At 41.5% G+C, this 19,449-nt stretch overlaps 1 protein-coding gene across 4 annotated transcripts in view; it reads right to left on the reverse strand.

Moving 5' to 3' along the window:
• TXLNG (taxilin gamma) overlaps positions 1-19,449 on the reverse strand; it is a 64,363-nt gene that overhangs the window by 40,290 nt on the left and 4,624 nt on the right. Inside the window, exon 1 of one of the 4 annotated variants that reach the window (XM_036270227.1) lies at positions 15,624-15,872. The exons of the other annotated variants lie outside the window; for them this stretch is intronic. Within the exon in view, the coding sequence (XP_036126120.1) occupies positions 15,624-15,632 (9 nt within the window). The 5' untranslated portion in view covers positions 15,633-15,872. Of the gene's footprint in view, positions 1-15,623; positions 15,873-19,449 lie in introns of those variants that run through there. 4 annotated transcript variants of the gene reach the window in all.

The following is a 19,449-nucleotide window of genomic DNA, read 5'->3' on the forward strand; positions in this document are numbered from 1 at the left end:
TCCTACAACTACGGAATTAAAGCAGCAGTCACAAGGAGACTGGTAGGAGGGGCGGGGGCGGGGGTGGAGGGCTGGCCCCACATCCATGTGTGGCGGATAAAAATCAGGAGGATACCTCGGCTGGGACGGTCCTCTCTGAGGACTGAGGGGTCCCCGTCCCACACCAGGCACCCCACTCAGGGTTCCAGTACAGGAAGAGAAGTCCCCATAACTTCTGGCTGGAAAAATCAGAGGGAACTAAGGCTCAGGAAGGCTGAGGAGGCTGGGGCCCCGGCAGCTCCTCTTAAAGGGCCCACGCACAGACTTATGGGACTCACTCCCTCTAAGCTTGGAGGGGAGGCAGCTCCAGGAGTGCCAGAGACATACAGGGAAGAACAGAGCTGTTTGGCATTGGAGTGAGGGCTGGAGAAGGGGCTTTCTCTTGCTGTCAGAGGCCTTTGTTCCTTTGGTGAGCCCTTCCCTGGGGCAGTACACAGCTTCCCTAGCTGGGACTCCAGCAACCAGGCTCACACAGGTTGCCCCGCCCTGGTGATTCCCTGAGGACCCACCCCACCCAACTTTCAGGCCCACCCAAGCTGTTGCCAGTTGCTTTACCATAGGATTGGCCTGTCTTGGATCCTGCTTCAGGTTTCCCTAAATTCTTTCAAACAAGCAACATCTGGTCTCAGCTAGCCCATACACAGAAACAAACACAGGGAGGCAGCCAAAATGAGGAGACAAAGAAACAGGTCCCAAATGAAAGAACAGAAAAAAATCTCCAGGAAAAGAACTAAGTGAAATGGAGATAAGCAACCTAACAGATGCAGAGTTAAAAATACTGCTTATAAGGATGTTCAATGAACTTAGTGAGAACCTCAGTGAACTTACTGAGGGCCTTAAGACCATAATAAAGGATCAGTCAGAAATGAAGGATGTACAGTCTTTATTTCACATTCTGAAATAAAGAATAATTTATACAGATTCAATAGTACAGTAGGTAAAGCCAAGAAGCAAACCATCAAATTGGAATATAAGGAAGCAAAGAACACCCAATCAGAACAGCAAAAAGAAAAAAGAATTTAAAAAAATAAGAACAGTGTAAGGTGCCCCTGGGACAACTTCAAGTGTACCAACATTCGCATCTTGGGGGTGCCAGAAGGAGAAGAGAGACAACAAGAAATCGAAAATCTATTTGAAATAATAATGGAAGACCTGGCCGGTTTGGCTCAGCAGTTAGAGCATCAGCCTATGGTCTAGAGAGACCCAGGTTCAGTTCCCGCTAAGGGCACATACCTCTGTTACAGTTTGTCCCCGGCCCTGGATGGGTCATGCAGGTGGCAGCCACTCCATGTGTCCCTTCCATATCGATGTTTCTCTCTCTCTCTCTCCCCCTCTCCCTCTCCCTCCCACTCTATCTGAACAAAAAAATGGAAAAATGTCCTTGGGTGAGGATTAAAAAAAAAAAAAGAAAGAAACAATAATGGCAGAAAACTTCCCTAACTTAGTGAAGAAAACAGACATGTACGTCAAGGAAACACAGAGAGTCCCAAAAAGATGAACCCCAAGAGGCCCATACCAAGACACATCATCATCAAAATGCAAAAGGTTCAAGACAAAGAGAGAATCTTAAAAGCAGCCAAGAGAAAAGCAGCTACCTACCAGGGAGCCCCCATAAGACTGTCAGCTGATTTCTCAAAAGAAACTCTGCAGGCCAGCCCTGGCCGGTTTGGCTCAGCGGTTGGAGCGTCGGCCTGCAGTCCAGAGAGATCCGGGTTTGGTTCCCAATAAGGGCACGTACCTCAGTTGCAGTTTGTCCCCGGCCCTGGTTGGGTCATGTGGGTGGCAACCACTCGATGTGTCCCTTTCATGTCGATGTTTTTCTCTCTCTTTCCCTCCCACTCTATCTGAACAAAATATCAAACCATGTCCTCGGGTGAGGATAAAAAAAAGAAAAAAAAGAAAAGAAACTTTGCAAGCCAGAAGGGGGTGGCAAGAAATATTCAGAATGATGAAAAGCAAGAACCTGCAACCAAGATTACTCAATCCTGCAAAGCTGTCCTTTACAATTGATAGCCATATAAAGAGTTTCCCAGACAAGGAAAAGTTAAAGGAGTTCATCAGCACCGATCCATTATTATATGAAATGTTGAAGGGTCTTTTTGAAGAAAAAGATAAAAAATATGAACAAACAAAATGGCAATGAATACATATCTATCAACAATGGAATCTACAAACAAAATGAACAGGCAGAACAGAAACATTCTCATAGATACAGAGAACATTTTGTTGATTGCCAGATGGGAGGGGGATGAGGGAATGGGTGAAAAGGGTGAAGGGATTAAGAAGAACAAATTGGTTGCTAGACTGACAAACCTCAAAGAGAAGGGGTTTAGGGGGTGGGAAGAAATAAACCAAAGAACTTATACGCATATCCAATGGACAAAAACAGTGTGGGAAAAAGCAGGAGGGGGGGCAGGAGTGGTGAGGAGGGGGTCAATGGGGGGAAAATGAGAAACATCTGTAATACATTCAACAATAAAGATAAAAATGAAAAAGAAAAAAAATTTAAAATAATAATAAAATAAAATTGTAAGCATGGTCAGATAAAAATAAATCTTTTATTTAACATAAATGTATTCTCAAATGAAATAAAGAATGCTAAGACTACTCACCCAACAAAAATGGGCAAACAATATGAAGAATTCACAGAAAGGAAATACAAAAGGCTTCTAAACATATGCTTAACTTTATTCACAATAAGAAAAATGCAACTTAAAACGATCAGATATGCCCTGGCTGGTTTGGCTCAGCGGTTAGAGTGTCGGCCTGCGGTCCAGAAAGACCCGGGTTCGGTTCCCGCTAAGGGCACGTACCTCGGTTGCAGTTTGTCCCCGGCCCTGGTCGGTCGTGCGGGTGGCAGCCACTCGATGTGTTCCTTTCACGTCGATGTTTCTCTCTCTCTCTCTGTTCCTCTCTCTCCCTCCCACTCTACCTGAACAAAAAATGGAAAAATGTCCTCGGGTGAGGATAAAAAACAAACAAACAAACAAAAAAAACTATCAGATATAATTTTTCACATCAAAAACTTTAACCACAGCCCTGGCTGGTGTCGTTCAATTGGTGAGAGCGTTGTCCTGTGCACCTAAGGGTTGCAGGTTCAGTCCCTAATTAGGGCTGGTACATGAAGCAACTGATCGATGTTTCTCTCCGCCTTCCTCTTTCTAGAAAATGAAAACCACAGCCTCCAGTGATGATTAAAATAAAATAAATAAAAATAAAAACTTTGACCACATTGTGTGTGAGGGTGTGGAGTATTCTCAGGCATTTCTGGTTTAGGAATAAACTAGTTTTAACCACTAAGGAGTCCAATTCAAGGTGGGGATTGCCTGGGAAGGGACATAAGGGAACATACTGGGGTGACGGGAATGCTCTGTATCTTGATGAGAGTTTGGTTACAGAGAGAGCTGCATGCATCTGTTACAACTCAGAATTTATATACTTATAAATAGGATAGATGGACAGAGATGTGAAAAGGGAAGTATAGTAAACTGTCAGTGGTAGAATCTAGGTGGCAGCAATATGGACGTTCAGCATCAAATTATTTCAACTTTACTGTATGTTTGAAAACTTTCATAATAAAGTGCTAGAAATAATCATCATGCCACATGTACTTTGACAAGCAGATTCACTTGTTACCCATTTTTCCTACGGATAAACCAGTACATTTGTGAAATGATATACATAAGTACATTTATGTAGCGTAGGAACAAACAAAAACAAAAAATCAGAAATACTCTAAATGTCAATTAATAATGGACTGACACATTGTTGTACATTCATACAATGGAGTACTATAGCATTGCTTCAAAAAGAATAAGGTAGTTGTATAATCACTCAACTGTAAAGATAGGTTGGAAAGGGAAAAAGAAAAATACCCTATAGTATGCAAAGTATGACATGATTTGGGTGTCTGTGGGGGAAGGTTGTGTAAGAAATATATTAATGGAGAGAAACTAGGTGACTAGGGCCAGAGAGGAAGACCACTAAGCTTCACACCATGAGTTACCTTCATAACAGTTTGTTGTTTTTTAATGCCAAGATAAATAGTGTTCTCTAATATACTACCTATTATCAGGAAAAACAAGAGAAGAAAATGTTTATTTAAATCCCAATCTCAAATAAAAATGAAACCAACAATAAGTAGTTTCAAGATTAATTTCTGTATGAATCTTTCGCTAAAGAAAATCATAAAACATTTTCATTTTGTTAATCAGTTTACAGTCTTGAGCAGCATGTTGAGCTCTCATAGCTTGAAAGACACTAGACAGCATGCCATTCAGCTCCAACAGAGCTTACTAGAACCTTAAGTCCCAATAACCTCCCCACCCCAGACACTACCCACCCATCAAAGGATACATTTCTCCATCTTCCTTCCACTGTCTCAATATTTGGAGCTAAGATGTCTCCTTAACTGAAGAGGCCTTCAAAATGGATAGTCACCAGTTTACCAACAATTAATTGTAGAAGTAAAGAATAACTATTATAGAAATTTTCGCAAATGAACATGACTACCCTGTAGTCATCTACTACTTGTAACAGCTTTTTGAATCAATACATTTGAAATTGAGTCTGCATGGGAATTAAAAGCCTAAAAAAAATTTTAATAAGTTTCTTTCCCTCCTACTCTGAATAAAGAGAAAGTTGAATAATTTTAAAGTTTAAAACTTTCATTTATGCTCTTTCAAGTAACTGTTGAAGCTAAAGAACCATATTTCTTTGGCTTGTTTTTCTTAAAGAGCTTAAATGTTATTAACAGTGCTATTATTTTACTAAGACTGGTGTAAATAAAAAACAAAAAAGCCAACACCCACATTCACTTCCTAATTATTTCAACTACCATCTGCTTAAATGAGCTAGAATGCCTTCAACCAGTGCCAGACACATACTGAGAGGAGAAATCACTCAGGCCTTGCCGCTGAGAGATGGGGTGGCCCCTGGAGAGGGAGCTGGTGGGAGAGCTTGTACACAGTTATGCATTTTCCTGAGGAGAGATCCTTAGCTTGACTCGGGTTCCCAAAGCAACCTATCAAGTAGATGAAAGGAACCTTCAGAACTTGCAAGCCCTGTCACCCCATTTAACCTTTCCCAGCCCACTGAGAGGTAGGTCTTCTTGTTCCCAGATAAGAAAAATGAGACTTAGTGAGTTGAGGTAACTTGTACAAGATATTCAAGTCAGTAAAAGGGACCAGTGAAATTCGAAACCAGGTCTGTCAAGAGCCCATGTTCTCTCTGTTGCACTGCTCCCCTCACTTTATACATCAACCTTGGAAAAGGAAAGGTCAAAGTCAAACAGATCTCTCATGCAGTTACAAAACATCTAAAAATACACAACGTGCTAGATATACCAGTATGAGCTTAGGAAAACATTAGGAAAGAGCTCTAAAATTTTTAGCAGTGATTAACTCAGATTTAGAAAGGTGAGGCAGGATTAAATCGGGGGTACAGATACCTTTAAATAATTTTTTTTTTTAAATAAAACTCATTTTATTTATTTATTTTTTTAATCCTCACCCAAGGACATTTTTCCATTTTTTGTTCAGGTAGAGTGAAAGGGAGAGAGAGAGAGAGAGAGAGAGAAACATCGATGTGAAAGGGACACATTGAGTAGCTGCCACCTGCATGACCAACCAGGGCCGGGGACAAAACTGCAACCGAGGTATGCGCCCTTACCGGGAACCGAACCCTGGTCTCTCTGGACAGCAGGCCAATGCTCTAACCACTGAGCCAAACCAGCCAGGGCTAAATAATTTTAAGTGACTGTTTAAGGCATTGAGGTATTTTTTAATTGATTTTTTTTTTGAGAGAGAGAGATAGAAACATTGATGTGAGAGAGATACATCAATCAGCTGCCCTCCTGCACACTCTGCTGGGGGTCAAGTCCAAAACCTAGGACTATGCCCTGACTGGGAATCGAACCGGGACCTCTCAGTACATGGAACGACACTTAATCCACTGAGCCACACCAGCCAGACAAAGGTGTTTTGTTTTGTTTTTTTAAATTAATTTTTTTATTTTTGGTGGTACGTGCCCCTAGCAGGAACCAAACCCAGGACTCTCTGGTCTGCAGGCCGATGCTCAAGCGCTGAACCAAACTGGCCAGGACCAGAGGTGTTTTTTTTAAAAAAACTTATTTGTGTTTTAGGATAATCAAAAGTATCTCGCCCTGGCCGGTTTGGCTCAGCGGTTAGAGCGCCCGCCTGCGGTCCGGAGAGACCCGGGTTCGGTTCCCGCTAAGGGCATGTACCTTGGTTGCAGTTTGTCCCCGGCCCTGGTTGGTCGTGCGGGTGGCAGCCACTCGATGTGTCCCTTTCACATCGATGTTTCTCTCTCTCTCTCTTCCTCTCTCCCTCCCGCTCTGTCTGTACAAAAAATGGAAAAATGTCCTCGGGTGAGGATAAAAAAAAAGTATCTCTAAAAATCTCTTCAAATCTATGTTTCTAATAATTTACCCTAAGAGTTGTCAACTACCAAACAGGAATGTGAGAACAGCCCATGCATGCTTGCCCAGCCCAGTATACGCAGTGTGGGCAGAAGGCATGGGGAAATACTGAAAATACCAAAGATACCCCATACCTCTTAGGATACCAGCTCTCAGCCTTATTTAGTTTTTTAAATATGAACCTCCCTCTTAAACATTTCCAGTATTTAACGGGGCTTTTACATTTCCAAATACAAATTTTACAAACAAACCCATTATAAAAATTACATTTTCATGTGCTTTTTTACATTTAAATAGGTGGATGGAGTTGGTGGGTTCATGTGCTTTTTAAATTGGAAAAGTGACTTTAGCTTTATGAGTCATTTAAAATAGTTTATATACTAAAGCTATTTTAATCTTTCAAAAATTATTCTGGATAGCAAAGTTTTCCACGCAGCTAACACATTATCAATCATTCACCTCAAAATTCTGTTTTAACCATTTTGGACCAAAGTCTTTACAATATATATTATATAACTCAACACATCCTTAAAGAGTAGTCTATTTTACTGTTAGAACAAAAGAATAAAATAAAATTAAAGGGTTTTTATTTTTAACAGATAAATTGATATATTACTGTGCTCTAGTATGTAATTATATTCTGGTGCACATGCCTCTACAATATGCCTGTATTCTTTAAGACAATAAATTCTTTTTTTTTTTATCCTCACCCGAGGACATTTTTCCATTTTTTGTTCAGATAGAGTGGGAGGGAGAGAAAGAGAGAAACATCAACGTAAAAGGGATACATTGAGTGGCCACCACCTGCAAGACCAACCAGGGCCGGGGACAAACTGCAACCGAGGTACGTGCCTGTAGCAAGAACCAAACCCGGGTCTCTCTGGACTGCAGGCCAATGCTCTAACCTCTGAGCCAAACCGGCCAGGGCAAGATAATAAATTCTTACTATCTCAAAATATAAACTCCCAAAGGTGAGATCTCATTTAAAAAATATATATATATTGATGATTTTAGAAAAGAGTGGAAAGGAGAGGGAGAGAGAGAGGGAGCAGGGAGGAGGGGGAGAGAGAGAGAGAAAGAAAAGAAAAATATCACTTCCTACAGGCACCCCGATGACCAGGGAATCAAACCCAAAACCTGGGCATGTGCCCTGAATGGAATCAACTGGTGGCCTTTTGGTACACGAGAGAATGCCCAACCAATTGAGCTATACTGGCTAGTGCAATAAGATCTCATTTTTATTTCAGGCATGAAATACTTGTCTGAGACTTCCTAATTATATAGCATTGTCTTCAAAAACAGACTACACAGACCCATACATGGTAATTTATTATATTAAAAATTATGTCATTTCAATTTAGTAAAGAAAGTGATTTGATAGCTCCCAAGCCATATGGGGGAGGAGGGGATATCCTGTCTCACCTCTCTATATGTATCAAAATTAAAACATGAAAAATGAAAACCACAAAGAACTAGAAGTCCTAAGTAAAAATTTTTATCACCTTGATATGGGAAAGGCCTTTGTAAGGAAATCAAAAACCTCACAAACTATTTTTTAAAGGATAAGATGATTAATTTACTAAATAATAACTGAAAACTTCAGACTAGCCAAAAAATACCACATTTGTAGGGGTTTTAAATGAGTCAGAGACCCAATTTTCACGGGTTTGTGAACAAGCAAACCATGGTTAGCGAACTACAAATGCCCAAAACACAAAAACATATTCAACCTCATTTATAATTAAAGAAACACAAATCAAAAAAATGCAAATCAAAGTAAGACACCATCTTTTACCTACCAGATTTTAAAGGATGATTTAAAAAAAAAAAAAACACCTTGATGTGGGCAAACAGGTCCCTCAGTACAGTCCTGGGGTGTCTGAATTGGTAGAGTGTTGGCTGTGTAGAGTTATTTAGCAGTATCTACCAATATCTGAATGCACACTGACTTTCATCCAGCAGATTCCACAGCTAGTTTATTCCACAGATATTCTCACTCAAGGGCAAGGCCAGTCACCAAGCCACCTAAATGTCTACCAATAAGAAACTGGTTAAATAAATAATGGCCATCCATACAAGGTAAAACTATGGAGCTATTCAAAAGAATAAGGTAGAGGCATGTCAATATGGACAGAACTCCAAAGTATCACTAAGTAAGGAAAAGACACACATCTCGTGCAGATGAACATGTCAGGATAAATAAATGTCTTCATATGTAAACCAGTATATTGATAAAATTTTTCTATAAGGACATCCCCAAAATTGCTCACCATGATTACCTCTGGAGTGTGGACTTAGAAGTTGGAAATGAAAGAAGACTTTATCTTTTTCATTTTATACTCTTTGGCTCTATTTTTATTTTTTTTATCATGTTAATGTATGACTTTCATTTATTAAGACTTTTAAGGTTGATTAATTTAATTTTATTGAAGTTAATTTGTACCCTGGCCAGTTTGGTTCAGCGGTTAGAGTGTCGGCCCATGGACCAGAGAGACCCGGGTTCAGCTCCCACTAAGGGCACGTACCTTGGTTGCAGTTTGTCCCCAGCCCCAGTTGGGATTGTGTGGGTGGCAACCAGTCGATGTGTCTCTCTCACTTCGATGTTTCCCTCTCTCTCTTCCTCCCTTTCTATCTGAAGATGAACGCAAAAATGCCCTAGGGTAAGGATAAAAAAAAAATGTTAAATGAAGTTAATTTGGGGTTGATATCACAGTATTAACTTGTTTATTTTCCACCACTACCCCAAGTTCAGAGTCTGAAGACTGGAGGAGTTTGTCTCATTTCATGTCATCTTTTCCATTCACTCCACTCTACAGACTTCTGGGTCTGCCCTCCAAATCTTTACATTCACATATTCTACTGGATTATAGTACAAGTAGAATCTACTAAAAGGGAAGTTTTGTAGCAGTTCTCATTTAATTCCTCCTTAAAACAATTCTGAAAATTGAAATAATCTCATTTAAACTTGGCCCCAATTTATAACTATGGTCAGGATATTTGCCAAACCACTTTATGAAATTTTTTAAAAATTCACTCATGGGTAATTAATTATTCCCAAGTGGAATCAGATTGTCAATATCTAAGCCTACTGTCTAAGATATATGGAATATAAAAAAGAGGATAAATATAGCACAGGGTGGAACAAAAGTAGGTTGACTCAACTAAAAGTTCTGAGTGAGGGGAGAAAGGAGAAAAACCTAACGTTTACTAATTGTTATGTGCCAGACATTTAAAAAACATTATTTTAGTCCAGCTGGTGTGGCTCAGTGGTTCAGTGTCGACGCATGCACCAAGAAGTCGCCAGTTTGATTCCCAGTCAGAACACATGCCCAGGTTGTGGGCCCAATCCCTGGTGTGGGGCATGCAGGAGGCAGCCAATCTATGTTCTCTCTCATTGATGTTCTATCTCTCTCTCCCTCTTATTTCCTCTCTCTCTAAAATCAATAAAGAAAAAAAAAATTTTAAACATTATTTTAGCTTAGCTACACAACTCTAAGATAGTGAGAATATTATTCCATCATATACATAAACTAAGGGGAAAAGCAGGAAGGAGGGGGGAGCCATTACTTTAGACCTACATTTATTAAGCCTGGTATGGAGGTAATGCTTCTATAAGGGAAGTCCTAAAGAATCACATTTAAGACTCATGATTAATTACAAAATGTCCATCAATGGATGAATGGGTAAACAAAATGTGATATACATACATTAGAATATCATTCAGTCTTAAAAAGGAAGAAAAAATTCTGTTGCATTCTACAACTTGGATGAAACGTGGAAGCTATAATGTTAAGTGAAAAATGCCAGACACAAAAGGACCAACATTTTATGATTCTACTTATATGAAATTCATAGAGAAAAAAAATAGAACAGGGCCCAGCCAGTGTGACTCAGTGGATGGAGCATCATGCCATGGACTGAGAGGTCCTGAAGACTGAGAAGACCAAAGAGTCGCGCGTTCGATTTTGGTAAAGGGCACATACCTTGGTTGCAGTTTGGTCCCCGGCCCTGGTCATGGTCGTGCGAGAGGCAACCAAGTTGATGTATCTCTCTCACACTAATGTTTCACTCTCTCTCTCTCCCTCCCTCCCTTCCACTCTATCTGAAGATAAATGGGAAAATATCCTCAGGTGAAGATTAAAAAAAAATATATATATATACAGTCAGCCCTCATTTATCACAGTTAATCAGTTCCAGACTCTACTGCGATAAATGAATTTCTGTGAAGTAGGATTCTTTATTTACACAGTCATCCCTCGCCACTTGGTGATAGAGTGAAGCCACGAAAGTTGAAGCGCGAAGTGGTGAGGGATGACTGTATATTCCTCCCTGTTCCAACTACGTATGTGTGAGGCCAGATTGTCTTCATGTACTTCAACTAAAATGGCATACTGTGCCATAAATTGAATGCAAAAGTAGATGTGAGAATTCCGTCTCCTATTAAACCACTCATTAAAGAAACCTGTAAAAACTTGAAACAATGCCACTCTTCTCACCAACTTTTATTTTAGAAAATCGGTTATTTTCCATTTTAAAAAATCATTTCTTATGTTAATGTGTGGTAGGCAGCTTCTGACATAGCCCCTAATGATCCCACTGATCCTCCTGGCATTCACAGCCTTGTGTAATCACTTTCCTTGCCTGTGGACTAGACCTAGTGACTGGCTTTTAAAGAGAGAACTTGCCCTCGCCAGTTTGGCTCAGTGGTTGAGCATCGGTCTATGGACCAGAGAGTCCTGGGTTCGGTTCCCGCTAGGGGCACGAACCACAAAAAAATAAAAAAGTAAAAAGTAAAGAGAGAACTTACCAAAAATGAGGGATGTCACTTCTATGATTATGTAACAAAGACTAATTTTCCATTCTCTTTTGTACTGGCACTCTCTTGCTCTTTCCGATGAGGTCAGCAGCCATGTTGTAAGATGCCTATGCAAAGGCCCATGTGGCCAGGAACCAAGGGACCTCCAGCCAATAGATCATGAGGAAGTGAAACCTGCCAACAACTACATGCGTGAGCTAGGAAGTAGATCCTTCCCAATCAAGCCTTTATTTATTTATTTTTTTTCTTTTTTTATCCTCACCCGAGGATATTTTCCCATTTTTTGTACAGATAGAGTGGGAGGGAGAGAGAGGAAGGGAGAGAGAGAGAAACATCGACGTGAAGGGACACATCGAGTGGCTGCCACCCGCACGACCAACCAGGGCCGGGGACAAAGTGCAACCGAAGTACGTGCCCTTAGCGGGAACCGAACCCGGGTCTCTCCGGACCGCAGGCCGACGCTCTAACCACTGAGCCAAACCGGCCAGGGCCCAATCAAGCCTTTAGATGACTGAAGCCCATGAAACCCTGAAGTAGAAGACCCAGCTAAGCTACAACCAGATTCTTGACCTACAGAAAGTATGAAGTCATAATGTTGTTTCAAGCACTAAGTTTTGGGGTGATCTATTACAACACAATAGATTATTACATCAGTTTTTATAAAATAAATTTAAATTGTTTTAATTTCTAATATGGAAAATATTATTAGATATAACCCACATAAACAAAAGCTCCTTGGGGTTCTCAATAAATTTTTAACTACGTAAAAATATACTGAAACCAAAACGTTTTGAGAACTGCTGCCCTGGTTGCAGTGGAATAGGGATAGAGACTAGAAGACCAACTCAGTCAAAAGGGGTCCATATCTTGGCACCCATAACCAAGCAGATCCATCTCTATAGAGTATGACCTGGGACCAGGTGGGAGGACAGGAGAACAGTGCTGTTTCCTTGTTGCTCAACCATACCTAACAAATTGGCCTCTTTCCCCCTTTTGGTTAAGTGACTGGTATACCAACCAGTATAATCCACCTGCGTGGTGAGGGAGAATAGGTATAAATCATTTCCCTTAGCTTTCATCGCCCTGGCTCATTGAGTAGCCTCTCCAACGACTTGATATACTTCCTCCTATAAACCTCAGAACCATCTTATAGGCAGGTATGATGAACAAACAGCCTCAGCAATAAGGTAATTTTACTTAAAAATTTTTTAATCCTCGCCCAAGGATATTTTTCCATTTATCTTCAGATAGAGGGAGGGAGGGAGGGAGGGAGGGAGGGAGGAAGAGAGAGAGAGAGAGAGAGAATCATTGATGTGAGAGAGACACATTGATTGACTGCCTCCCAAATGACCCCGACCAGGGCTGGGGACCGAACTGCAACCAAGGTATGGGCCCTTGACCAGAATCAAACCCACGACTCTTTGGTCTTCGGGAAGATGCTCTAACTGCTAAGCCAAACTGGCCAGGGCCTTAAATAATTTGTCTAGTCATGGACCTAGGACTTGGAAAGCAAAGACTGAGTTCTTATCTTCTTTTTCTTTACTTTTTTTGTCCTCATCCAAGGACATTCTCCCATTTTTTGTTCAGACAAAGGAGGGAGGAGAGAGAGGTAGAGAGAGAGAAACATCGACGTGAAAGGGACACATCGAGTGGCTGCCTCCCACAGGACCCAACTGCGCGGGGGACAAACTGCAACCAAGGTACGTGCCCTTAGTGGGAACTGAACCCGGGTCTCTCTGGACCACAGGCCAATGCTCTAACCGCTGAGCCAAACCAGCCAGGGCCTGAGTTCTTATCTTTATAATATTCCAAAGAGTATGTCCTTCCAAGGTTACATTAAAAATAAACAAGTGTGGCCCGGATGGTGTGGCTTAGTGGTTGAGCATCAACCCATGCACCAAGAGGTCACCTGTTCAATTCTTAGTCAGGGCACATGCCCAGGTTGTGGTCTACATCCCCAGTGGGGGGGCATGCAGGAGGTGGCCAATCAATGTTCTCTTTCATCAATGTTTCTATCTCTCTCTCTCTCTCCCCCTTCCTCTCTTCCTAAAATCAATAAAGAAAAAAAATTGTTTTAATAAAAATAAAAATAAACAAGTGTGGTGATGTTCAAAGAACTTTGTGAAAATACTGTATACAACTAAGTGGATTAATTGTATGGTATGTGAATTATACCTGAATAAAGCTATTATCCAAAAAATTAATAAGTGAATACATGATTAAAGACAGAGCATTGCCCTGGCCGGTTTGGCTCAGCGGTTAGAGCGTCGGCCTGCGGTCCGGAGAGACCCGGGTTCGGTTCCCGCTAAGGGCACGTACTTCGGTTGCAGTTTGTCCCCGGCCCTGGTTGGTCGTGCGGGTGGCAGCCACTCGATGTGTCCCTTCACGTCGATGTTTCTCTCTCCCTCCCTCCCACTCTATCTGTACAAAAAATGGAAAAATATCCTCGGGTGAGGATAAAAAAAAAAAAAAGACAGAGCATTAACAAAGTTCTGAGGAGGGACATAAATTAGAGGCAAGATAAGTTCTAGTTGTTGTCCCAACTCTGAACTTTTGGCAGCAAAAGGCTCCAGAAAGATTTGTCGCAGTATTTATGAGGGCTGAGGAGCACATGGAGGCATTAATAGGTGAGTGAGAAAAAAAAGAGAGGCAGCCCTGACTGGTATGGCTCAGCAGTTAGAGCATCGGCCCATGGACCAAAGGGTCACAGGTTCAATTCCTGTCAAGGGCTTGTGCCTGGGGTACATGTTCGATCCCCAGCCCCAGTAGGGGTCGTGCAGGAGGTAATCAATGGATGTGTCTCTCTCATGTCAATGTTTCTCTCTCTCTCTCTTCCTCCCTCCCTTCCACTCTATGTAAAAATCAATGAAAAGATAATCAATCCTCGGGTGAGGATTAACAAGGTAGAAAGGAAAGAAAGAAAAAGAGGAGAGAGACAGAGGAGGAAAGAAAGAGGAGAGAGGAAGGAAGGAAGGAGGAAAGAAAGAAAAGAAAGGAATAGGGCCTGGCCGGTGTGGCTCAGTGGTTGAGCATCAACCCATGCACCAAGAGGTCACTGGTTCAATCCCTGGTCAGGGCACATGCCCAGGTTGTAGGCCAAATCCCCAGTGAGTGGGGGGCATTTGGGAGGCAGTCAATCGATGTTTTCTCTCATCAGTTTTTTTTTTTAATTTGTTTAACTTTATTTTTTATATATTTTTATTGACTTTTAAGAGAGAGATAAAAACATCCATGTGAAAGAGAAACATCAATCAGTTGCCTCCTGCACTCCCCTACTGGGGATCAAGCCCAAAACCCCTGAGCATGTGCCCTGACCCGGAATCGAACCGGGACCTCTCACTCCATGGGATAAGGCTCCATCCACTGAGCCACACAGGCCGGGCTCATCGATGTTTCTATCTCTCTCTCCCTCTCCCTTCCTCTCTCTCTCTAAAATCAATTTTAAAAAATGAAAAGAAACAAGCAGGCAAACCAGTGCTGAAGTGAGGATGAGGGAATCTGACTTCCCCTCACTGGTAAAGAAACTATGAATGAGCAAACCATGCTGGAAAAGGTCCTTAGAACACAGCTACTTTGCCCTCATGATCTCTTGTAGGTAAGATCTGGTACTATAGCAGTCCGTGCTAACATTTATATTAGACTGTGCATATTGTTTACCTTTTTTTCCCATTTTTTGTTAATCCTCACCGAAGAATTTTTTCCACTGATTTTTATAGAGGGGAAAGGAGTGGGGGAGGGAGGGGGGGAGAGAGAGAGAGAGAGAGAGATCAATTGGTTGCCTCTAGAACATGTGCCCTTGACAGGAGGGGGCGGGGGATTAACCCTGCAACCCTTTGGTACATGGGGCCGATACTCTAATCACTAAACAACACCAGCCAGGGCTCATTTGCCTTTTAAAATAAGGATGATGGCTTTTAGATTTCACATTTCACTTCTACAAAAACAAAGGGTGCTAGACACTCCACAATTTGCAAAATCACTTCTAGCTCTAAAACTATTAATTCAATGATTATCTACAATCTGAGTGAGCCCTGCATTAGCCTAAACGCCTATCTGGGCAGCAAAAGGATCAGGAAATTCAAAGATTTTAATGCCCAAATCTACTGAAATATGCTTGGGTCTGACCTATTTTGCAGAGAGGCAGGGGCCAGGTCACATTATTCAAATCTTCAAGCCAGACTTCTAGGATGTAAAATGTTCCTCTACTTTTATGTGTTACCTAAATGGAACATCCCTGTCCCAATTCATGAAGTCACCTTTCACCAGCTCCACATGGACCAACGATGCACCTGTGAAACATCAAGCCTTCCGTTTCCTTGTCCTACTTACCCAGTCCATGCCAGCTCTTTGTTAACACCATGTTGTGTGGACCTTAAGAGGTTAAAAAAAGAGGTCTCTTTAAACTCTCTACTTTCAATCTATCCAAATTACACTTAGAGGTGACTTTGCAGGGAGTTACAGCACAGTATGCCTCCTAAGCCATATATGTAAGGTCAACCTAGGGCCTAGGTGAATGAAACAAAGAGTATTAAACCTGTAAGGCTCAAAACTCCCTGGTTCCTGGATGACAATAGCTTTCCTATACACCTAATGACCTAACCCCGCCCTTCATAATTTGTTTTCATTTAACAAAAACTAATACTCATTTTACTTACCACCAAGTTTTGCTCACATTCAACAAGGAACACAATTTTATTTACTATCCTCAAGAAATGTGGACTGGCTGGTGTGGCTCAGTGGATTAAGCACAGTCCCATGCATCAAGAGGTCACCAGTTTGATTCCCTGTCAGGGTACATGGCCAGGGTTGCAGGTTTGATCCCCAGTAGAAGGCGTGCAGGAGGCAGCTGATTAATGTTTCTCTCTCATCTATGTTTCTTTCTCTCTCCATCTCCCTTCCTCTCTATCTAAAAATCAATAAAAACATTTTTTTAAAAATGTGTTAACCTGGCTGGTTTGGCTCAGCTGTTAGAGCGTCAGCCTGCGGACCAATGAGTCCCGAGTTCAATTCCAGCCGAGGACACCTACCTCGGTTGCAATTCGTCCCCGGCCCTGGTTGGGATCATGCAGGAGGCAGCCACTCAATGTGTCCCTTTCACGTCGACGTTTCTCTTTCTCTCCCTTCTCTCTCTCTCCCTCCCACTCCATCTGGAAAAAAAAAAAAAAAAAAGGAAAAAATGTCCTCGGGTGAGGATTAAAAAAAACTGTTAAAGAGAGCACAAACCATATACAATATGGATAACGGCTGCCCTTGAATACACCACTCACCAACTCCTGTGTGGCCATGTGGAGATCAACCTCTCAGTTTCCTTATCTGTAAACTAGGAATCTACAGTACATACCTTCTAGAGTTGTAAGCTTAGAAATAACTAATATAAACTGCTAGTGTGCAGCAGAACTGTTAAAATAATATCTGAATTAGGACACATTTGCATATTATGCAAAATGCCTACATTCTCACTTTTATTATGGCTGACATGTCAATCCAAAAAAATCCTTCAAGAAATGTGCTTCTGCCCTGGCCGGTTTGGCTCAGCGGTCAGAGCGTCAGCCTGCGGTCCTGAGAAACCTGGGTTCGGTTTCTGCCAAGGGCATGTATCTCGGTTGCAGTTTGTCCCCGGCCTTGGTTGGGTTGTGTGGGTGGCAGCCACTCGATGTGTACCTTTCACGTCGATGTTTCTCTCTCTTTTCCTCTCTCTCTCCCTCCTACGCTATCTGAACAAAAAATGGAAAAATGTCCTCGGGTGAGGATTAAAAAAAAAAAAAGAAAGAAAGAAATGTGCTTCTATGGTACTGGTACATTTTCCTTGCCAACCCATTCTACTTTGACCTTTCTTAGAGTAGAGAAAAAAGAAAAACAAAATAGTGGTGGTTTAACAACAATATTCATGGCAGACTACAGTGTGGGAAGTGGGGGATAATGGAGGTCATTCTGGGAACATTTTGGAAATGTAACATAGAATGCCAAATCAACACCTTGAGCAGTAAATGCTAATAAGCCCTGGCCACTTTGGCTCAGCAGCTAGAACATCAGCCAGCAGACCAAAGAGTTGCAGGTTCGATTCTGGTCAAGAGAACGTACCTCAGTTGCGGTTCAGTCCCTGGTCAGGTTGTGTGGGAGGCAACCAGTCAATGTGTCTCTCTCATATCGATGTTTCTCTCTCTCTCTCTCTCCTTTCCACTCTATCTGAAGGTAAATGGAAAAAGTGTCCTCAGGTGAGGATTTAAAAAAATAAAAAATCCTAAACTTATAAATGCTAATAAAATTATTTTGAAAGCACAGGAGGACAACACTCATTTTATCTCTTTTCCTTTAAGTAGTTATAGTACCAAAAGAATTTCAACTAGGAAATAAACTGAATCATAAAAATATACTATCAGGCCTGGCCAGTGTGCCTCAGTGGTTGAGCGTTGACCCATGCACCAAGAGGTCGCCAGTTTGATTCCTGGTCAGGACACATGCCCAAGTTATGGGCCCAATCCTCAGTAGGGGGCATGTAGGAAGTGGACAATTGATATTCTCTCTCATTGATGTTTCTATTCCTCTCTCCCTCTCTAAATATAAATAAAGGTGGAAAATTTTAAAAATACTCTCTCTCTCTCTCAGGATTCAAACCCTTAAAGGATCACCTGACCATTTTTTGTTGTTGTTTACTCTCACTCAAGGATATGTTTCCATTGATTTTTAGATAGAGTGGGAGGGAGAGAGAAACATCAGTGTGGCAGAGACACATCAATTGGTTGCCTCACACATGACCCCAACCAGGGCCAGGAATCAAACCTGAAAAACAGGTACATGGCCTTAACCGGGCATCAAACCCAAGACCCTTTGGTCCATGGGCCAACCGACGCTCTAACTGTTGAGCAAAACTGCCAGGGCAGACTTATTTTTATGCTCCTCTAGAAATCCTTGGGAAACATTTAAACATGTCTAATTCTCAATGTTGATGAATGCTATTATTAAATTTGCATACTACTTGACACATTTTAAGTACTGTCACATACTAAAACTTACTAATAATCAGGTTAGAACCAAACAATAAGGAATTGGGGGCAGGGGGCAGAGGGCAGGACGGGGAGGAAGAGGCAAACAGACAAATGGATTTCTTTGGGATATTAGGTTAAAACTTAGTAGGTAAGCACAAACTGTCCATGCAATAGGGTGCATGAGTTGCACTATCAATTACACAAGCACACATATCACCTCTAGGCCAAAATCACCAACTCTAAGCTCTATTATTTAAGCAAGTTTTTTGGTCCCCTGGCCAAACTGAGTCTCAAATGCCTTATCTGTATACCTGAAGAAACCACCTACTCTGTAGAGATAAAGAGATATTAGAATGCAAGCACTTTTTTTTAAAAATGTTTTTCTTTATTGATTTTCAGAGAGAGGAAAGGGAGAAGGAGAGAGAGATAGAAAAATCAAAGAGAGAGAACATCGATTGGCCGCCTCCAGCAAGTCCCCCACTGAGAATTGGGCCCACAACCTGGGCATGTGCCCTGACTGGGAATCGAATCGGCAACCTCTTGGTGCATGGGTAGACGCTCAACCACTGAGCTACACCAGCCGGGCTGCATGCACTTTTTAAGTGCCTAGTACAGTGCAGGAAATAGTGAAGCTTCGAACTTCTTTCCTGTGAAACACAAGTCTCTGAAAAGTGTAAGATCTGAACAGCATATCTATGAAAAGAAATATATTATAATGGATCCTTCCCTAAAGAATCACACGCACCCTGTGTTATGGCATCTGGATTTGATATATGCATTCCTAAGTGAAACTTCTCCAGTCAAAATCAATATAAATGACACACAGAAAAACATATAAAACATCTTCCAGTCACATGGTAAGTGTTGCGTATTCTGGTCTAAAATCAAGGTAATACTGGAGGAGTGTGCAATAGCTCGTCTGTTCTCACTACTCTTTTGCCTGTTTGGTTCCCACAAAATTGAAATTTACCAAAGCTGGATGACAGAATTAAATGACAATGCTGTAAATAGAAGATCACTTTGAGTCTTATTACTTCCTCTGTGTGCCAGAAGAGTAGAAATTCATCAAGACCACAAATGGGAAGAAAAACACAATAATGAAATGGTTGCTTCCTGCCCCAACCTTAACTGATTTCTCCTCATTGTATCTATCACAGAGAAAGTCTGGG

Source organism: Molossus molossus, unplaced genomic scaffold (assembly GCF_014108415.1).
Source record: "Molossus molossus isolate mMolMol1 unplaced genomic scaffold, mMolMol1.p scaffold_m16_p_2, whole genome shotgun sequence".
Lineage (NCBI taxonomy): Eukaryota > Metazoa > Chordata > Mammalia > Chiroptera > Molossidae > Molossus > Molossus molossus.